The 23,223-nt window shown below is 41.9% G+C and overlaps 1 protein-coding gene across 1 annotated transcript in view; it reads right to left on the bottom strand.

The window, feature by feature from the left end:
- Positions 1-1,662: 1,662 nt before the first annotated feature.
- LOC126141457 (ATP-dependent DNA helicase DDX11-like) overlaps positions 1,663-23,223 on the bottom strand; it is a gene marked incomplete at its 5' end in the record, with an annotated part of 63,974 nt that continues 42,413 nt past the window's right edge. The window contains 2 exons of the mRNA XM_049915247.1: positions 1,663-1,904; positions 22,447-22,665. Of these exons, the coding sequence (XP_049771204.1) occupies positions 1,866-1,904; positions 22,447-22,665 (258 nt within the window). The remainder of the gene's footprint in view (positions 1,905-22,446; positions 22,666-23,223) is intronic.

Below are 23,223 nucleotides of genomic sequence, written 5' to 3' on the forward strand. Positions count from 1 at the left end.
GCAAATCAGCATCTATAAGCTCATGGCACAAAAGTGTGAAATCCTCCACTAATGCAAATGATGTAGACCTTTGGCCACACTTCTATGCCCCTTTTAGTTGTAGTGCATTTCACTGAAACTGGAATGATTCAGAATTTACACTTTGGTCTGTTCTGCAGACTTGTGCCTTCAAATGCATTTCAGTGGAACTGAAAGAGAAGACATCAGAGCACCTGCCACAAGACATGTAGCCAACATGACTTCAATCCTTATTAATCACAAACGATGATCTTTCCCATAACACTGTGATGAGCACTGTTCTTCCTGTTCAGTGCATTTTCTATGGAATAAAGTTATACTTTCAAACATTTTTCAGCTCCCATTTGGGGTCCAGGATTCTGTGGCAGGCAACTGAGTGGGAGTTGGGTAATTAGTCTGCTGGGGCGTGCATTCTTATTAGGAGTGCCGTTACATGTCTATGCATTGTTGTGTAGAGAATAATTGTCTGATAAGTGGAAGCATACAATGCAGTCTGTGTTCTTATTCCACTATCCATAGCCCTTATTATTATTATTATTAAGAGTTTCTATTTATAGTGCCTGGAATTTCAACTCCTGATGCCAAGTACCGACCAGTCATCCGCTCCTTATATTTTAACATAATTCATGTGGATGTAAGTAACTGCGACACATATTTGGTTACTTCTTGCTTGTTTGATGGTGCCCGTTACACATTATTGTTTTTTTACAACCAGGTTGCTTGATAATGCCATGGGTGTTAAATTAACTGACTGGCAATGAAATAAAAGGCTTGTCTTGAATTTAAAAATCAGCAGCCTGAGAGAGGAAAATAACTTCTATTGTGAAGTTTCATGCAGCTGTGTACCCTAGCATCAATAATAATACTGAATATAGACTAGCTGTACAGCAAAGTGCCATCTATTTTTCACTGTAAATAATGTTTATTACTCCACTATTGGTCAGTTTTAAATATACAGCCATTATCAAATGGTAGGTGCAGAACACAGACCTTATTTACATACAGACAATTAAAATAATCACAAAAGAATACAATACATCTGCTTTAAACATCTGATTATGCACAACTATTTGTCATGTATGTTTACAATTGCCTGTCATATCCTCATGGCCAAGTGAACTTTGATTTGTGCTCATAAATTTCCAGGAAGTTTTAAAAATTCACTGGAATGGTACAACCATAGTCTGTTTTCATCTGAATGCATTTGTAATTAACATCTGACTTTCGCAATTTCCACTTCATAATGACTAAATAGCCTGAAATGGACAATAATGGATTTCCCTATTGTAAGAGTTGAAACAATGTTGCATTTAGTTTCCTGTTTTGATTACTGCTCTGTTGTCATGCTCATGTCATTAAGAGAATAACAACATCTTTCTTTATAACTTCGTTCCATCATCCTCCCATGAGGGAACAAACTGTAATTTGACTAGAGAAGCAGTCAATACAGTACTTTGCAATTTACACTAAAGTGTCCAGCAAAGGGTTAAAAAGGGTACCATATGTTAAAAAGCTCTGGTGATTATTCATGTATAAAAAACACATTTATTTTTCTTTTCTTTTCATTTGTAAGTTGCAATATATTTATGAAACAGAACACTTTTAAAGTTAGAATGTCTTTATGAAACAGTACTTTATGAAACAGTACACAAGTTACAATATATCTATGAAACAGTACATATTCGGACAGTAACAGAAGAAGGAGGAAAGAAAATATATTTAATTAAGCCTCAAAAGAACTATATTTTAAAAGTAGATCACTTGAGATAACTCTACACCTAGTTTTCAGTCTTTTCTTTGAGTATTTTAATAAATAGGCTCTGCTTCTGACTATGCTGACACTACTGTTACCGTCTTTCAGCTTTTGCTGCTTGGGCCACGAAAAACTGTAAACATAAGAAACAGTAAATTAAAGTTTAAACATTGAACATTCTGAATGAAATTACATGAATCAGGCACTGAATATTATAATACTTTTATTGTAAGACTAAGTCATGACCAAAACTATCATTGTCAGAACTGAAATATTATCTAAACAGTCAAAGGCACAAGAAACATCAAACGTCATTTAGTTCTTTCATTATCAGCTTTCAGTCCTTATGTAATACACAGAGTTAAAAGAGTTGACCATGTCATGTGCTCCACATTTCTTCACCTCATTGTTAGTGGCCTGGTTGCACTGAGAGAAATTGTCTCTGAGGGAAAACTTAATAAATTAAATATTCTAAATTCCTAGGTGTTTATAAGGGCCAGTCAATAATTAAACAGACAAACATATATATGAAAGTAACATGTAATGCAGGGAGCTGAACCTTCTGAAAGTGCTAGTTGATAACTTTGTGAAGAGTTTTAGTCATTTGCTCAATTAACAGAGGGTGTATATAAAGTCCGGGAACACTTTCAATTATTTATTGCACAAGAATCAAACTGTTGTGAGTCGCCAATCATTCAAAGCGCCGCTGCGCAATTACGCGCGTCCTCTACGTGCGGCGCTGTCTGCCAGCCATGCAGCAGCTGGGCCACCTAAGCGGCCAGCCGAGCAGCGGCCGATAGACTGGGACTCAGTGCTCATTCGAATGCTAACGTGTACACATGTCTTGCTTGTCAACTTACTCTGTGACATATATGTGTTGTGTCGTTCTGAAATATATGTGTTAAACTTGACGTTATAACAATTAGCGACGAGGTAGTGGATTTTTCCTTTTCACCATTGACCCACAGGGTTCCATGGCTACTGTCGAGCAACTATTGCAAAACCTCCTTGAACAGCAAACGCTTCTAAAAGCGGTGATTCGCGATTTCGGCGCGGCGTCAAATGCGAGGCGTTTCTCGTCGTTGGCTATACCTCCTTTTCCTCATTACGACGAGACGGCGGAAGACTGGTCTGATTATGAAAAACGTCTTCGACAGCACTTCTTGGCATTTCATGTCACGGACGAACAACCATGTAAGTCTCTGTTCCTTTCCTGGATTTCACCTCAAATGTATCGGTTGTTGTCGCAATTGGCTCCTTTGAAGGATCCTGCATCTTTGTCCTTTGCTGAAATGTGCTCACTTCTGTCAGTCTATTTTCAAAAGCAAACGCATGTGGTAGCATCTCGTGTTGCCTTTTATCGTTGTCAAAAACAACCAAATCAATCCTATCGTGCATGGGCTGCTGAACTTCATGGCCTCCGTCGGAAGTGTCAAATTTGTTACTGACGTTCACAAAGAATCCTATGCCGATCCCATGGTACGGGATGCTATTATCCGGTCGGCACCCGACAAAGAAGTTCGGCAACGTGCCCTTCAGTTGGCGAATCCGACCCTAGATGAAGTTCTTTCCATTGCGCAGTCTTTTGAAATTTCTCGCGCCGCTGGGGCGCAAATAGAGGCCTCGGGTGATGTTGGGGAAATACAACCTCTGTGCGCTGTTGACGACGCGTGCGGCGTGTCCCCGCCCGCCGACGTGGCCGCAGTGCGCTCCCATGCACAGCCTCGGCCTAGCCGTAAACAACCCGCTAAGAAACTGCAGCAAAACCCCCGGCAACTTCCTTCATGTCGGCGGTGTTTTAAGAAACATTCACGCGAGGATTGTCCCCAACGTTGGCCTGTGTGTTACAATTGCAAAAAGAAAGGTCATGTGTCTTCCGTTTGCAAATCCGACCGCATACATGATGACCATGAACGTGACGCTGATTCTGATTCTGTGTTGTCTGTCAATTTCACTTCTTCCCTTTCAGGGAAGTTATTCCTCACTGTCCAAATCCTTGGTCGAGATGTTCGCATGCAAGTGGATACCGGTTCTGCTGCCACTATAATTAATTGTCAGACGTATCTTCAGTTGGGTTCACCACTCCCGTCACCTGTCACTCGGCAATTACGGACGTACAATAAACAGAAGATTTCTCTCTTGGGACAGTTTAATGCTGAGGTATCTTACAAATCTGTCGTTTGCACTGTTCCCATATTTGTGGTCGACCAGAGCAACGCAGAAAATCTTTTTGGTTTCGATGCCTTTCGCATTTTTGGGTTCTTCATAGATGACTGTCAATATTGTCTCTGATGCTATTCCTTATGCTCAACTGGATTCCTTGTCGACGACATTTTCGTCCCTTTTTTCTCCTGGGTTAGGCCGTGCAAACGACTTTGAAGCTCATATCACACTCAAACCCACTGCTCGGCCTAAGTTTTTCGGGCTCGGCCCATTCCTGTGGCCCTTCGTGATCGGGTAAAACGGGAGTTGGATCGTCTCACTGCTTCAGGGGTCTTGCTTCCTGTCACTTCCAGTGAGTGGTCCTCTCCTGTCATTGTCATTGCTAAGCCAAATGGTGATATTCGTCTCTGTGGCGATTTCAAAGCCACTGTAAATGCTCAATGCCTCATTGACACTTTCCCTATGCCCCGTCCTGAAGAACTGTTCACTAAACTTGCTGGATGCCAGTATTTTTCTAAAATTGACCTGTCAGAAGCTTATCATCAACTTCCTCTCGACACTGCTTCCCGGCAGTTTCTGGTCCTTAACACGCCTTTTGGCCTCTATCAATACCAACGCTTGCCATTCGGGGTTGCTAGCGCCCCTGCTCTCTTTCAGCGATTCTTGGAACAATTATTGTTCCCTGTCCCTGGGTGTATCAATTACATGGACGACATTGTTGTCACTGGCTCCACCACTGAAGAACATCTTCAAAATTCCGCACACTTTTTCATGTCTTACAGACTGCCGGTCTTAGGTGTAATCTTCAGAAATCACAATTTTTTCAGGCATCTATCACGTACTTGGGGTTTCAACTCTCTCGGGATGGTATTCGTCCGCTTCAGCAAACTGTCGCTGCGATCGATGCCCTTCCTCGCCCTACATCTGTTAAGGAACTGCAGGCCTTCTTGGGGAAAATAGCATACTATCACAAGTTTTTACCGTCTGCGGCTTCGGTGGCTCAGCCGTTGCATCGCCTGTTGCATAAAAACGTGCCTTTTCACTGGTCCGCGTCATGCGAAGCGGCTTTCTAGAAATTGAAGACTATGCTGAAACAGGCCCCGTGCCTGGCTACTTATCAACCTGGCCAACATCTTGTTCTTGCCACAGACGCCTCTCAATATGGGGTCGGTGCAGTCCTTGCGCACCGTTTTTCTGACAGTTCGGAACAACCCATTGCTTATGCCTCCAAAACGCTCACGGATGCCCAACAAAAGTATTCTCAAATTGAGAAAGAAGCTTTGGCCATTATTTATGCTCTTCATAAGTTTGGTGTTTTTCTCTATGGCTCAAAATTTCATCTTGTTACGGATCACAAACCACTTGTTTCCTTATTTCATCCATCAACGTCACTTCCCGACAAGGCTGCACACCGCCTCCAGCGTTGGGCTCCTTACTTGTCCCGTTTCAATTATGAGATTCATTTCCGGCCAACGGCTCAATATGCGAATGCTGATGCTTTGTCTCGCTTTCCCATGGGTCCTGATCAGGCATTCGATAGGGACGAACTTTTGTGTTTCCACCTGGATGTTGCCGAGCAGCGGGTTGTGGACGGGTTCCCCATCACTGGGGACAGGCTGGCGGCTGCTACGGGTTCTGACCCTACCCTCTCCCGGGTTTTACGCTGTATTCAGAAGGGTTGGCCAGATCGCCCATCTGCTAAGACTTCTGATCCGTTGCGGAACTACTACACTTTGCACTACCGCCTCACGGCTAGGGATGGTGTTATCCTCCTCTCCACTGACAATGCTTCGCTGCGTGTGGTGGTACCTGCGTCTTTGCGTGCTTCAGTCTTGCGCCTCCTTCACCAGGGGCACTGGGGTGTGTCTCGCACAAAATCTCTGGCACGCTGTCATGTGTACTGGCCTGGCATCGACTCGGAAATAGCACACATGGTCGCTGCCTGCGGCCCTTGTGCGTCACAGGCCGCTGCCCCGAAGTCATCTTTGTCACCGTGGCCTTCGCCTGAGAAGCCCTGGGAGCGCATTCATGCCGACTTTGCGGGACCCTTTTTAGGTACTTAATGGCTCCTCGTAATTGACGCCTACTCTAACTTTCCTTTCATTGTCCGTTGCACGTCGCCTACCACCGCGGCAACCACCAGTGCTCTCGCCCGCATTTTTTCTTTGGAAGGCCTCCCCTTTACTCTTGTTACTGATAATGGTCCGCAATTTGCCTCTTCCGAATTTGCGGATTTTTGTGCTCGTCATGGCGTTATGCGTGTCACGGCCCCGCCGTTCCATCCACACTCCAACGGTGAGGCTGAATGACTGGTCCGCACAGTTAAGGCTCAGATGCGGAAACTGACTTCTTCTGCTGCTGATGATGCGCTTCTCCAGTTTCTGGCGTCTTACTGTTTCATCCCCATGGGCAACCACAGCCCGTCTGAGCTCTTACATGGCCGACAGCCCCGCACGCTACTTCATCTTCTGCGGCCTTCCACCTCATGGCCGCGGGTGCCTTCAGTTGGCTGGTTCACCGCCGCCGACCTCGTCTGGGTACGGGGATATGGCAGGCGGCCAAAATGGAGCCCAGGCCGCATCTTAAGACACTGTGGCAGATGCCTGTATGAAATCCAGACAGACACGGGTGTTGCAGTGCGTCATTCGGACCAACTTCGGCCTCGTGTGCCAGGAATGCCTGTTCCGAATGCCGCTACACCACCTTTGGCTCTACCTGACGCTCGGGATCTTGGCATCTCTCAATACTCACAACGCTGACCTCTCACCATCATCGCGATGCCAGCACAAGAACCGACGCCACCAGGAGACGTGCCCATGCAGGAACCGGATGACCATCCTCTGTCAGAGCAAATCTACTCGCCTCCTCCTCCAAAGGACGCCGACACATCGCCCATGTCTCCTGTCATATCAATTGGACTTGCTGCAACGGGCAGATTGGTGCATGGGGCCCCAGCAGATTCGACCCCTACGTCTCCTGTCATCTCGACCCGTTATCATCGGGGACACTTCCGTCCGTACGGGACGCCTCCTCCTCGAGACTTTACGGTGAGTCAAACAACGCCTATGGACGTTTGCCATCTCCAGGACACCTCCATCAAGACCAGTGCAACAATTCCAAAGGGGGGAAAAGTGTTGTGACTCACCGATCATTCAAAGCGCCGCCGCACAATTACGCGCGTCCTCTACGTGCGGCGCTGTCTGCCAGCCATGCAGCAGCTGCGCCACCTAAGCGGCCAGCCGAGCAGCGACCGCTAGACTGGGACTCAGTGCTCATTCGAATGCTAACGTGTACACGTCTTGCTTGTCAACTTACTCTGTGACTTATATGTGTTAAACTTGACGTTATAACACAAACATTGTACAGATATCCTACATATGTCATTTTGAAGAGAAACCCTAAAAGGTCCCCCCAATCAAAAAATTTCTTGAAAGAAGTGAACAATGTACTTAGAACATAATGTGTCTTAAGGATAAACAGAATAATACAAAGGTGATGAAGAGTGGCGGAAAGGAGAATGATGACTTACCTAACATCAGACTCGGTGGTCTTTTGAAGAAGTGAAAGAACTCTCCTATCTATAAAGTGAGATTACACAGGATGGTTGAAGCAATTAAAATATCATAAGTATGCGGTGAGCAAAATGAAACTGGCTCAGAAATTATTTGTAAGACTTTGGGGAGCAAAATAACTGATGATGGTCAAAGTAGAGAGGATATAAAATGTAGACTGGCAATGGCAAGAAAAGCGTTTCTCAAGAAGAGAAATTTGTTAACATTGAGTATAGATTTAAGTGTCAGGAAGTCGTTTCTGAAAGTATTTGTATGGAGTGTAGCCATGTATGGAAGTGAAACATGGACGATAAATAGTTTAGACAATAAGAGAATAGAAGCTTTCGAAATGTGGTGCTACGGAAGAATGCTGAAGATTGGATGGGTAGATCACACAACTAGATTAGATTAAATTAGATTAGATTAATACACTCCTGGAAATGGAAAAAAGAACACATTGACACCGCTGTGTCAGACCCACCATACTTGCTCCGGACACTGCGAGAGGGCGTACAAGCAATGATCACACGCACTGCACAGCGGACACACCAGGAACCGCGGTGTTGGCCGTCGAATGGCGCTAGCTGCGCAGCATTTGTGCACCGCCGCCGTCAGTGTCAGCCAGTTTGCCGTGGCATACGGAGCTCGATCGCAGTCTTTAACACTGGTAGCATGCCGCGACAGTGTGGACGTGAACCGTATGTGCAGTTGACGGACTTTGAGCGAGGGCGTATAGTGGGCATGCGGGAGGCCGGGTGGATGTACCGCCGAATTGCTCAACACGTGGGGCGTGAGGTCTCCACAGTACATCGATGTTGTCGCCAGTGGTCGGCGGAAGGTGCACGTGCCCGTCGACCTGGGACCGGACCGCAGCGACGCACGGATGCACGCCAAGACCGTAGGATCCTACGCAGTGCCGTAGGGGACCGCACCGCCACTTCCCAGCAAATTAGGGACACTGTTGCTCCTGGGGTATCGGCGAGGACCATTCGCAACCGTCTCCATGAAGCTGGGCTACGGTCCCGCACACCGTTAGGCCGTCTTCCGCTCACGCCCCAACATCGTGCAGCCCGCCTCCAGTGGTGTCGCGACAGGCGTGAATGGAGGGACGAATGGAGACGTGTCATCTTCAGCGATGAGAGTCGCTTCTGCCTTGGTGCCAATGATGGTCGTATGCGTGTTTGGTGCCGTGCAGGTGAGCGCCACAATCAGGACTGCATACGACCGAGGCACACAGGGCCAACACCCGGCATCATGGTGTGGGGAGCGATCTCCTACACTGGCCGTACACCACTGGTGATCGTCGAGGGGACACTGAATAGTGCACGGTACATCCAAACCGTCATCGAACCCATCGTTCTACCATTCCTAGACCGGCAAGGGAACTTGCTGTTCCAACAGTACAATTCACGTCCGCATGTATCCCGTGCCACCCAACGTCTGCACGTAAGTCAACTACCCTGGCCAGCAAGATCTCCGGATCTGTCCCCCATTGAGCATGTTTGGGACTGGATGAAGCGTCGTCTCACGCGGTCTGCACGTCCAGAACGAACGCTGGTCCAACTGAGGCGCCAGGTGGAAATGGCATGGCAAGCCGTTCCACAGGACTACATCCAGTATCTCTACGATCGTCTCCATGGGAGAATAGCAGCCTGCATTGCTGCGAAAGGTGGATATACACTGTACTAGTGCCGACATTGTGCATGCTCTGTTGCCTGTGTCTATGTGCCTGTGGTTCTGTCAGTGTGATCATGTGATGTATCTGACCCCAGGAATGTGTCAATAAAGTTTCCCCTTCCTGGGACAATGAATTCACGGTGTTCTTATTTCAATTTCCAGGAGTGTACTAGTTTCATGGATCATGAATACGATATTTCGTAATGATGTGGAACGAGTCAAATTTTCCAATACATGACATAATTAAGTTAATTTAACAACATACTTAAGTTAATATAACAACTTTTTCATGTTTTGTGTTTTTTTATTTTTATTTTTTCAATTTTTTTGTTTTTTGTTTTTAATTTGTATCTAAAAATTCCTCTATGGAGTAGAAGGAGTTGTCATTCAGAAATTCTTTTAATTTCTTCTTAAATACTTGTTGGTTATCTGTCAGACTTTTGATACTATTTGGTAAGTGACCAAAGACTTTAGTGCCAGTATAATTCACCCCTTTCTGTGCCAAAGTTAGATTTAATCTTGAATAGTGAAGATCATCCTTTCTCCTAGTATTGTAGTTATGCACACTGCTATTACTTTTGAATTGGGTTTGGTTGTTAATAACAAATTTCATAAGAGAGTATATATACTGAGAAGCTACTGTGAATATCCCTAGATCCTTAAATAAATGTCTGCAGGATGGTCTTGGGTGGACTCCAGCTATTATTCTGATTACACGCTTTTGTGCAATAAATACTTTATTCCTCAGTGATGAATTACCCCAAAATATGATGCCATATGAAAGCAACGAGTGAAAATAGGCGTAGTAAGCTAATTTACTAAGATGTTTATCACCAAAATTTGCAATGACCCTTATTGCATAAGTAGCTGAACTCAAACGTTTCAGCAGATCATCAATGTGTTTCTTCCAATTTAATCTCTCATCAATGGACACACCTAAAAATTTGGAATATTCTACCTTAGCTATATGCTTCTGATTAAGGTCTATATTTATTAATGGCATCATACCATTCACTGTACGGAACTGTATGTACTGTGTCTTATCAAAATTCAGTGAGAGTCCGTTTACAAGGAACCACTTAGTAATTTTCTGAAAGACAGTATTGACAATTTCATCAGTTAATTCTTGTTTGTCAGGTGTGATTACTATACTTGTATCATCAGCAAAGAGAACTAACTTTGCCTCTTCATGAATATAGAATGGCAAGTCCAGGGTGTCTACGTGGACAAGAAAAAAAAATTCCCGGATTTTTCCCGGATTTCCAGGTTAAAAACACAATTTCTCCCGGATGAAATTACGTATAAAGCGGGTGAAAATACATCCGTGTTAAGTAGCAGTATACTTTCCCTCGGAGCTGTAAAACCTATCAGTCCTTTGAATCTTAAACGTCTTATACCGGCAGAGGACGTCCCAGCACTTTAGGAAACGAAATCCAGGAAAACAATGTGTTTGGAAAGTTGTTTGATGCGAGACAATATGCACAGAGTTTATTTTCATATTGCTAAAGTATATACACAAATTCCACAAATTACAGCACGGTAGCTTCCGAAACGCTAAAATAGAGATTGCGTTGAGCGATGCACTTTTGTCAGCCAGTCATAGCTCATGTCACGTGACCTCGCTAGCGAATGACGGCAGTTATTCAGAGCACGAGGCCTACGAGAAAGACAGGCCGCGGCGCGTACGTTACGAAGGTAGGCCGAGCTCGCTCAATTCAGCAAAGTGCGTTTCTACACCAGTTAACTCGTAAGCTGATGTGTATGTACGAACGAGAATTGCATCCTCTATTGGCATCCACTGTTATTAGTCCTACAATGATAGGAAGTCCGTAGGCCTACTAACAGGCTCTAATTTGGCAATTAAAATCGTGCCAAAATGATTATCAGTTGCTTAGAAAAGTCGAAGTGTTCTGGCATGAAGGGACTTGTGACATTGCTCAGTAACACATTATGCACATTTTTTTCAAGGTCAATGGAACTTTTTGCCATCGATTGCATAATTTTTTATCTATGAAAGTACAACATTAAATATGAAAACTAACTTGAAGCTCGGTCTTTTTTTAGCGTGTGTTACACGTTAAGTCATATCAAATACAAATGTGCCGGTAAAATTTTAAATAGTGGCATAAATGACTTATCTTCTGGGCCCGACATTTTTCAAATGGCTGATCCTCAAAGTGTTACGTTTTGAATGAGAGTTATAACGCCCTGTGATTTAAGAAATGTACTGCACATTCTCACATGTAACATAAATCATCTAGCGTGGAAATTTACTTCGAAAGTAACGCATCTCAAGCCACTATTCGTAATATTTTCTGGTGATCTGTTAGAAATGTAAACAATTGTGACGTCACACACATCGAATGCATATTAGTTGTTACAGACGTACTGCATAATCTTCGACCTAAATCCTTTGACACTATTTACCCATTTTCTACGCAACTAAACTTTTATTTTGGTGTTATTCTCTGATTTGTGTTTCATTGCTGCAATATTATTTAGCAGTAGTGGACTAAAGTTCTTTGTCAGCGTATCAGATCTTATACGTCACACCTACAAAACTTTAACTGCAATCTAAAACAACGAAAAATCCCGGAATTCTAAAAAATTCCCAGGTTTTTCCCGGATGAAAAAATTCCCGGGTTTTTCCCGGAATTCCAGGATGTCCCGGGCCGTATACACCCTGAAGTCATTAATATATATTAAGAACAACAAAGGACCCAAGACTGACCCTTGTGGAACCCCATTCTTGATAGTTCCCCAGTTTGAGGAATGTGCTGATCTTTGCATATTATGAGAACTACTTATTTCAACTTTCTGCACTCTTCCAGTTAGGTACAAATTAAACCATTTGTGCACTGTCCCACTCATGCCACAATACTTGAGCTTGTCTAGCAGAATTTCATGATTTACACAAACAAAAGCCTTTGAGAGATCACAAAAAATCCCAATGGGTGGTGTTCGGTTATTCAGATCATTCAAAATTTGATTGGTGAAAGCATATATGGCATTTTCTGTTGAAAAACCTTTCTGGAAACCAAACTGACATTTTGTTAGTACTTCATTGTTACAGATATGTGAAGCTACTCTTGAATACATTACTTTCTCAAAAATTTTGGATAAAGCTGTTAGAAGGGAGATTGGACAGTAATTGTTGACATCAGATCTATCCCCCTTTTTATGCAAAGGTATAACAATAGCATATTTCAGTCTATCAGGGAAAATGCCCTGTTCCAGAGAGCTATTACACAGGTGGCTGAGAATCTTACTTATCTGTTGAGAACAAGCTTTTAGTATTTTGCTGGAAATGCCATCAATTCCATGTGAGTTTTTGCTTTTAAGCAAGTTTATTATTTTCCTAATTTCAGAGGGAGAAGTGGAGGAGATTTCAATTGTATCAAATTGCATAGGTATGGCCTCTTCCATTAACAGCCTAGCATCTTCTAATGAACACCTGGATCCTACTATATCCACAACATTTAGAAAATGATCATTAAAAATATTTTCAACTTCTGACTTTTTGTTTGTAAAGTTTTCATTCAATTTGATGGTAATACTGTCTTCCTGTGCTCTTGGTTGACCTGTTTCTCTTTTAATAATATTCCAAATTGTTTTAATTTTATTATCAGAGATGCTGATTTCAGACATGATACACATACTTCTGGATTTTTTAATAACTTTTCTTAATATAACACAGTAGTTTTTATAATGTTTGATAGTTTCTGGGTCACTACTCTTTCTTGCTGTCAGATACATTTCCCTTTTTCGGTTACAAGATATTTTTATACCCTTAGTAAGCCATGGTTTGTTACAAGGTTTCTTACGAGTATATTTAACTATTTTCTTCGGGAAGCAGTTTTCAAATGCATTTACAAAAATGTCATGAAATAAATCATATTTTAAATTGGCATCAGGTTCACGGTACACCTCATCCCAGTCTAACTGCTGTAGGCTTTCCCTGAAATTTGCAGTTGTTAAATCGTTGACTGAACGTACTACTTTGGAGGACTGTTTAGTATTGCTGAATGGAGCTATGTCATATATTGTAACTAGCTGTGCACCATGATCAGAAAGACCATTCTCAACAGGCTGAGCATTTATCTGGTTAAACTTATCTTGGTCTATAAAGATGTTATCTATCAGTGAGCTGCTATCCTTTACCACCCGAGTAGGAAAATCAATAACGGGTGTCAAATTAAAAGAACCGAGTAATACTTCAAGGTCATTTTTCCTATTACCCTCTTTCAGAGAATCTACATTGAAGTCCCCACAAATAATAATTTGCTTCCCCCTGTCTGACAGATAGCACAACAAGGAGTCCAAATTTTTCAGAAATAGATGAAAATTTCCTGATGGGGACCTATATACAGTTACAATTATAAATGTCCCTTTATTTAATTTAAGCTCACAGGCACATGCTTCTATATGTTTCTCTACACAAAACTTTTTTGTTTCTATACTTTTTGCACAATGATAACTTTTGACATATATGGCAACTCCTCCTTTCTCCATATTTTCTCTCATTACATGTGCAGAGAGCTTATATCCATTTACATTTACCTTAACCATATCAGTAACAATGTGATGCTCAGACAGGCACAGTATATCTATTTCATCCTCAGCTTCTAAATCTTCTAAACAAACCAGAAGCTCATCTATTTTATTCTTTAAACTCCCAATATTTTGATGAAATATACTTACATTATTTTTAATTATACTTTTATGAGAACCTTTCCTTATTCTAACTTTTGCAGTACTCTCCTGTTTGAGTTTCTCATTGTGCTTAGGCCTAGTTGCTATACCAGTGGTCACATGGTGTTCAGAGAGGCAGATTATGTCAACTGGATTGGGTGACTAATTCATCAATGCAATTACCTAGGACTGAGATACAACTTGGTGGAGATAAAATTTCTGGTGATTGGTGAAAATTTATAATTGACAGCTGTGATTGGTGATCCAATGTGCTAGAATTGTGCTGTTTAATTTCTTTCCTAAACTGAAGATTTGTTTCAATCCTGACCTCTCGTAGAACTTGACATCTTTCTGTCTTACCTATCCTAAAAAAGGTGCTGCTCCAACACCTGTAACCACTGGTATTTTACCATTCATGGCAGTGCCTCCCCCCCTTAAATTTCCTGCTATTACCCCAGCCAGTTTCCCTTTCCCTTTCCTGTTGAGATATAGGCCGTGCCTGGTATAGTCCCACCTACTGAGAGAATCAACAGGAACCACACCAATATGAGCCCCCGCACCCGACCCAAGCAGCCGTTCCAACTCCAAATTAACTCTCCCAACAGAAGAGTTCAAATGAGGCCGGTCATGGCGTCTCAGGACAGATACAAATTCAACATTGGTGTGTCTCGATGCCGACGCAATCTTTACCAGGTCACACTCTATACTGTACCCAGGATCTCTGTCGATGCTGTTCCCTGGCCCTCCAACAATAACCACGGTGTCTTCCCTGGTAAATCCTTTACAGAGTGAACCTAAATCCTCTGTCACCTGATCCAGACTAGCACTTGGTTTGAAAAAATTTGTGACCTGGTATTCTGGTCCTAATTCCTCCTGCAGAAGTTGGCCTACGCCTCTGGCATGAGAACTGCCTAACAACAAAAATTTCTTCCTTTTCGATGGCTTTCCTACATTCTTTTTCAATTTCCTATTGAAAGTTTGTTGTGTCCTGTCTACACCTACCTCTGCTTGAGGCTCATCAGTTTCTAACTGAAGCAACAGGTCAAACTTATTTTTGACATTCACCACAAAACTGTCAGACTTAGTTCTAGGCCTGTTCCTTCTGTTACCTGTTGCCACTTCCCACCTCTCTTTGCCCTTCTCCCTCCTTAACCTGTCCAGATCTTCCCTAGCCTGATCTAGCTCAGCCTGAAGGGCAGCAATTTTCCCCTCCTGTTCCACTATCTTCCTATCTCTGCTGCAAATCCTACATAACCACTGATGAGCCTGATCCACTTCCCCAACACCCACGCCACTGCAGCCCCCCAATGAAAAAAACTACTGCATCCATCACACCAAACCCCGGAACTAACAATTCTACGGCAAGTCAGGCACTTCTCACTCATGGCAAAAATAATACTTTAGCTAGAATAAATTAATTAAATTACGGAAAATCAAAAAAGATGTTACAAGAATTAAGCCTATTCACAAATGTATATAAGCAAGTTTCTGATTTAAAATTCCGCTGTTTTTCTGAGATCTGTATTAAAACAATGAAGGTATACGCTATTTATTTTATATTTCACTCGATGGAATGAAAAAAAGGACAATTAAACGAGATACTTTAACTTTGATTCTCCAAAAACGTTACGAGAATTAGGCCTATAAACAAATGTATATAAGCAAGTTTCTGATACAAAGTTACGCTGTTTTTCTGAAATCTGTATTAAAACAATGAAGTTATACGCTATTTACGGTAGTTTACTTATTTGTTACCGAGAAATTAGTTAAATTACCGTGAAACAAGAAACAAACACGTTTACAAAATTTAAGCCTAAGCGCGACTTCGCGAAGTTACGATCTTTTCGTGTTTTCTGAAAAAATACGCAAAGAAAAGTCAAACCTTTAACGGCAAGACTAAATGATACACTAATGCATGTATTTAATTTGTTGTCGGCGTTAAACTAAATTATATTCCTGTCTAAATCACGTAACTTTCTGGAAATGGTTTCTGGCGTCACTTACTCGGCGGCCATCTTGGAACACCTCTCAACTAATGAGGAGGTATTGAATAGAATTGGAGAGAAGAGAAATCTGTGGCACAACTTGACTAGAAGAAGGGATCGGCTGGTAGGGCATATTCTGAGGCATCAAGGGATCACAAATTTAGTATTGGAGGGCAGCGTGGAGGGTAAAAATTGTAGAGGGAGACCAAGAGATAATACACTAAACAGATTCAGAAGGATGTAGGTTGCAGTAGGTACTGGGAGATGAAGAAGCTTGCACAGGATAGAGTAGCATGGAGAGCTGCATCAAACCATTCTCTGGACTGAAGACTACCACAACAACAACAACAACAACAACAACAACAACGACAACACGTAAAGTTCCATAGGACCAAATTGAGGAGCAAATCTCCAAGGTCATGGAACTTGTCACTTCATGAAATTGCAACATAAAAGTAGTACAGATAAAAATAAAATGTTTATGAACCCAAAAAAAGTCAAGCCATCAGTTTAAGTAGATGCAATCAACAATATAACATAAAATTAGCTTAATTTTTCAAGGAACTCCTACACAGAATAGGAGTAAACCATGAGGAAACTCTTCAGTTTCGATTTGAAAGCGCGTGGATTACTGCTAAGATTTTTGAATTCAAGTGGTAGCTTATCGAAAATGGATGCAGCAGTAACTGCACACCTTTTTGCACAAGAGTTAAGGAAGTTGGATCCAAATGCAGGTTTGATTTCTGCCGAGTATTAACCGAGTGAAAGCTGCTTATTCTTGGGAATAAGCTAATATTCTTAACAAGAAATGACAATAAGGAATATATATATTGAGAGGCCAATGTCAAAATACCCAGACTTGTGAACAGGGGTCGACAAGAGGTTCGTGAACTTACACCACTTATTGCCCAAACTGCCCGTTTCTGAGCCAAAAAATATCCTATGAGAATTGGCAGGGTTACACCAAAAAGCAATACCATACAGCATAAGCGAATGAAAATAAGCAAAGTAGACTAATTGTCATGTTGAACAATCACTTACTTCAGATACCGTTCGAATACTAAAAATGGCAGCATTAAGTCTTTGAACAAGATCCTAAATGTGAGCTTCCTATGACAGTTTACTATCTATCTGAATATCTAGAAATTTCCACTTTTCAGTTTCACTAATCATACGCCCATTCTGTAAAATTAAAATGTTGGGTTTTGTTGAATTGTGTGTTTGAAACTGTACAAACTGAGTCTTACGGTGCTTTAGCATTAGTTAATTTCTACAAGCCTTGAACTTACGTCATGAACTGCACTGTTTGAAACCGATACAATGTTGCACACAACATCCTTTACTACCAAGACAGTGTCATCGACAAACAGAAATATTAGAGTTACCCGTAATACTAGAGGGCATGTTATTTACATAAATAAGGAACCGGAGTGGCCCAACACTGAACCCTGGGGCACCCCCCATTTGACCACACACTTTTTGCTGTCTGGTGTTAAAGTAAGAGGTGAACCAATTGTGAGCTACTCCCCATATTCCGTAATGGTCCAATTTCTGGACCAATATTTCATGATCAACACACTCACACGTCTTAGTTAAATCAAAAAATATGCCTAGCATTCAAAACCTTTTGTTTAACCCATTCAATACCTCACAGAGAAAAGGGAATATAGCATTTTCAGCTGTTAAATGACTTATAAAGCCAAACTGTACATTTGATAGCAAATTATGTGATATAAAATGATCAATTATCCTTACATACACAGCCTTTTCAATAACTTTTGCAAACACTGATGGCGTAGAAATAGGTCTAAAATGTTCACATTATCCCTATCTCCCTTTATAAAGTGGCTTTACTACTGAGTAATTCAATTGTTCAGGAAACTGACCATTCCTGAAGGAAAAATCACAAATATGGCTAAATACAAGGCTACCATGTGCAGCACAGTACTTTAATAATCTGCTAGACACTCCATCATATCCACAAGAGTCTTTAGCCTTCATTGATTTAATTATTGACTCAACATCAAGCTTGTCAGTATCAGAGGAGTATTTCAGACATCAATCTCAGAAAGGCATTTGCCAAGAGAGTTATACGATTCCCTGTAGACACTAAATTTTTATTTAATTCACCAGAAATGCTCAGAAAAATGATTGTTAAATACTGTACACATATCTGACTTATCAGTAACAGAAATATTTTTACTGCAAACTTACTTTATATTGTCGACCTTGTGCTGCTGACCACACACTTCCTTCACATCTGAATATGGTTTTAATTTTATCCTGTGAAGTAGCTAATCTATTTGCATACCACATACTCTTTGCCTTCCTAATAATATTTTTAATCACCTTACAATACTGTTTGTAATGGGCTACTGTAGCTTGATTGTAATGACTTCTAACATTTTGACATAATTCCCACTTTGTTCTACATGATATCCTAATCCCACTAGTCAGCCACCCAGGCTGCCTTTTACTGATAGTACCGCATTTAGAATGTTCTAATAGAGTTAGGGGACCTATAAACAACAAAAATTAAACATTTAATTTCACTAAATTAAACTGCCCCTGCACAATATTCAAATATCTGTTCAGTGCAGTGTCGTGATACATCTATGGACTCAAATGGAATATCATTTTTTACATATATGTACACTCCCCCACTCTACAAGGACCTCTTTGAAAAACAGCCTGCTAATCTGTATCCTGGTAAAGGAAGCCTCTGAATTGTCAAATTATTTAAGTGGTGCTCCAATAGACCAATAAATTCAGAGTCAAAATCTATAAGCAGTTCAGTTCACTAACTTTATCTCTAATACCTCTTATATTTTGATGAAATATGCTAATTCCTTCTCTGCCTGGAAACATGACATCCTCTGCAGGTGATTCCTTAGTTAGAGGGACTTCCTTTAAGCAGGTATACCAATCTAAAAAAGATGCAGCTCTAACACCAACTACTACAGGAATTTTTCCCACAAACGATCCACCACCACCCACTACACTGTCACCTACAAGCTTTGCCAGCTTCCCCTTCCCATACCTATTGAGGTATCCGTAGTGAAACCCAATCTACTGATAGACTCAACTGGCACCACCACAATCTGACCCGTGCTCTCTGCCATCAGTGCCTTCTCCAGCCCCATGTTAACATGCCTAACAGCTGCATTAAGATGAGGCTGATCAGGACACAAACAGTTGCACGAAATGCACACTAGTGCATTGTTAATGAAAAAGAGAAATGCCATCACAGAACACGCTGGAAATTGTGATTTCAATACACTATCAGTTGCTGTCTCATGTCACACATGCATATCTTGCACACGCTCTGTGCAGAGTACTTCACTGTGTCATTACGTTTGAGTGAGTGAGAGAAGCAGATATGCTTTGTGACCAGTTAAATGCAATATGAAATAGTGCTCACAACAAAACAGTGTGTGTACATTGTCAAATGTTATGCAAGGCACAGTTCATGAAAAACATGTGCGGAACTGACAGTGCAAGATATTAAAACTGGAACTGTTTTGGCAAAACCTCCAGCAAAGTCTACAATCCAAAACTTAGTGGTGAAGTGGCACAAAATGGGGTCTGTAGCGAATAAAAACATTAGCTATCCAAAAGGAGTTAGAATGTCAGAAAATGTTGCTTGAGTGAATAAAAGCTTGGAACAATCTGACAAAATTTGTGTGTCGAAACATTATGAGAGACGACCTGCTCTCTGTATCTTTATAAATTCACTTGCGCGCAAGTTAGTGTCCAGATAAACTTTCACATGTTAAGTTCAGTTGGTGGTTCCTGACTTATAGATCTTCAGTTTTTCATTTCTTCAGATGAAGCCTGGTTCAGCCTGTAAGATATGTGAAGTCACAGAACGTGCACCATTATGCATCAGAAAATTCCCATCAGTATTTTGAAGAGCAATTGCACAATCTCAAGATTGGTGTTTTGTGCACAACGTCTGCTGTCCACATCGTAACACAATTCTTTCACCAAACTATTAATGCTAACTCTTAAGCCCATAAACTTTTCAATCCGTATGTGGACCACTCACAAGTTGTTTCTCTTCCTATCTGCTGAAGTACTATAAAGATGAAACAATCAGAGCCATCTTTGGCAACAACTTTAATCACATGACTCACCTCGGCAATAGCTGTCAAACTGAAATCTCCTCTTATTACAACAGCATCATCAGGAAACTTACAAGCAATATTCTGCAAGTTTGCTCTGAAGTGCTCTGGTGCTGCAGCTTGTGACACTGATGGGATATAAATCCATCTGGGCATCATATTTCAAATACATTGGATGCTTAACTTCATCCAAATTATTTTACATTTGGAATCCATAATCACCTCACTAGATATTATCGAATCCTCTGCAGCAATAAATATGCCGCATAGCTTTGCTATACAATTGGAATCTAGATTTTGCTGCTTTTCTTTTCCAGTTTTGTGCAGCTTTCTTTTCCTGATAATATGAAGCTACTATACCTTCAATAAGTAAGACTATTGTATTTACCCGATTACAAGAGATTTGTTTCTCCAGGTTCGTAATTTGAAAAATATGTGATTGTCTTATATTCACAAATTAAAATATTGCTGCTGAAGTCAACGTTTTTAGATTGTTTAATACATTAATATAGGGGCGATCTTACACTTACAAATGAAGCTTTGGCTACTGAGGTTTTGTGCAAATTTATTTTGAAGAATTCCAATAAAATAAATTTTTCTCAAGGAGCCTCTAAAAAAGGGGATCATCTTATATCTAAAGTCGTCTTACGCTCAGGTAAATATGGTAATTTTGGAACCTTAGCACAGATACTCCTGCAGTTTACTAATACTACATTACTATTTTAATGTACAGAAAGTTCTGGTTGAGAATAAAGGAGACGACTCTCTGAAACGCAGAAGCACTGTGTCATCAACAGGTACACATACAAAAGGTACGGAGCTTCGCTTTGCTAGCTTTCAGAATGAAATTCATTTCTCAAGCATAACATGGCTGCTTTCACAGGTGGCCAGGCCTCTGATGGGGTAGGATCAGCCTGTGACAGGACTGGAGTAGGAGGTGCTGGGTGGATGGATAGCGCAGGTCTTGCATTTGGGTCTTCCACGAGGGTATGATCCTTGTGGCAGGGGACTGGAGGTGGGAGTGGCATGGGGATGGACTAGGATGTTGTGGATGTTGAGTGGTCGTGGAACACCACTTTGGGAGGGGATGGATATATCTTGGGTAGGATGTCCCTCATTTCAGGGCATGATAATAGATAATCAAAGCCCTGACAAGGGACATGGTTCAGTCATTCCTGTTCCAGGTGGTATTGGGCTACAAGGGGGTGCTTCTTTGTGGTTAGTTCTTGGGATGGATGTGAGGATCAGGTGTGTGGGGATATGGCCCAGGAGATCTGTTTGTGTATTAGGTCTGAGGGGTACTGCAACCTGCGGAGGCTTTTGTGAGGCCTTCAGCATAGTGGGCGAGGGAGTTCTCATCACTGAAGATGCATCTACCAAAGGTGGACAGACTGTATGGTAGGGATTTTTTTGTGTGGAAGGAGTGGCAGCTGTAAAAGTGCACATAATGTTGGTGATTGGTGGGTTCAATATGAACTGAGGTGTGGATCGAGCAACCAGAGGAGATCAACATCTAGGAAACTGGCATGATGGGTGGAGGAGGACCAGGTGAAGTGGATGGGAGAGAATTTTGGGATTGTGGAGGAATGAGGATAAGGTATTCTGGTCTTGGGTCCAGATTATAAAGATGTCATCAAGAAACCTGAACCAGACGAGGGGTTTAGGGTTTTGGGAAGATAGGAATGTTTCCTCTAGGTGGCCCATGGCTCTGCTATGAATTTGCCTGTGTACCTTCCCTCTGAAGGTGAAGTAGTTATAAGTTAGGATGTAGTTGGGCAGGTGTACGAGGAATGAAGTGGTGGGTTTGGAATCTGCAGGGCATCGGAAGACATTAGTATTTTGTTCTTTCTGGTCATTCAAAGACATAAGGTCTCCTCCAAGAGCGAAGTGCATATTTTTCTCTGATTACTGCAGGTAATTAAACACTGAGGGGTAAAAAGAAAGTTCTTGTGGACGTCGCTTGCTCTCTGCTACCCATGTAGCGAGCAGCTGCTGCTTTTGTGTAGTGCACACCTCACCTAGTGATGGGGCATCCTACAATTCTCCACGCAAGACCAAAGGTAAAGAAATATGCACATGGGATTGTAACAGAATCACCTCTCAGCTCCAAACCAGAGGACTGCAGTTGATTCTGGGTACAACACAGCAAACAGAAGAAGTGCTTCCACCTCGTATGTGTGGTTAGCTATCTTCAACGATCGAGCCATCTCTCTAAAGGAACTGAGGATGTGCTAGAAACCAGGCGGCAGGCATAATTCGTGTGACACAAGCTACAAATTACAGCTGGTTTCACCCGGTATATTCACTAGTGGCAGCAGTGTCTCTTCCACATTTCAAATAAGACCTCTAAGCATGAATAACAAGTGCACAATGGTCCACTTATCACACCTCGCTACTACTTGTAAACCACAAGCTTTTTGTCTCACTTCAACTATTTAGGCCTCAGAAATAAGGCTCTTCTTGAAGGATCCACTAAAACTCACCTTACATAGCTGTGAGAGCACATGGCCAAATCGGTCACTAGTCTGCAGCACCACCCTCACCCAGGCCGGCAGACCACCCTGCACATGGCCACTGCCATAGCGTCGGTCCAGCAATAGCACAGCTGCATAGTCACCACGGTGCCGTACTGACCGCCCCACACTCTGGTTGACGGCCTTCATGCACAGGCTCTCGTAGTACTCCCGACCAGCACCCTTGCCCTGAGTCGGAAGGAGTTCAGTGTGTTAGTGGCAATCACAATTTGCAACAAATATTTTCTGAAATAAAAGATTCTCCCATTAAGTTCTTACAAACATTAGCACTATTGAGATGTGATATTACTATTATTTTAAAACTTGTTAATTACTATTGTTAAATCAGTTGCGGAAACTGATCGAGTAGATTGTTTACAGTGAGTGTACACTGGAGTGTCATTCAGTCATGGCCACAACCATTCCAATTGTGTGGGAAATGAAATTCCCCTGTACTACATTTAATCTCTCTCTACAATGTCCTTTCTTCCAGGAGTGTTAATCCCACAAAGTATGCAGGAGAACTTCTCTGAAGTTTGCACAGTAGAAAAGAAGTATTACTGAAGTGAAGCTGGGAGTGCAGGTCATAAAGCAGACTGGAATAGCTCAATGGTAAGAGGACTATACACGAAAAATAAAATTCCAGTCATCTAGCATTCTGTTTTAGTGTGTGAAGAAGTTTCATGATGCCTGTTTATTCCAGTAGTGAAATATTTTATACGAATAATTGTAAAAATGATGACCTTC

Source organism: Schistocerca cancellata, unplaced genomic scaffold (assembly GCF_023864275.1).
Source record: "Schistocerca cancellata isolate TAMUIC-IGC-003103 unplaced genomic scaffold, iqSchCanc2.1 HiC_scaffold_713, whole genome shotgun sequence".
Taxonomy (NCBI): Eukaryota; Metazoa; Arthropoda; class Insecta; order Orthoptera; family Acrididae; genus Schistocerca; species Schistocerca cancellata.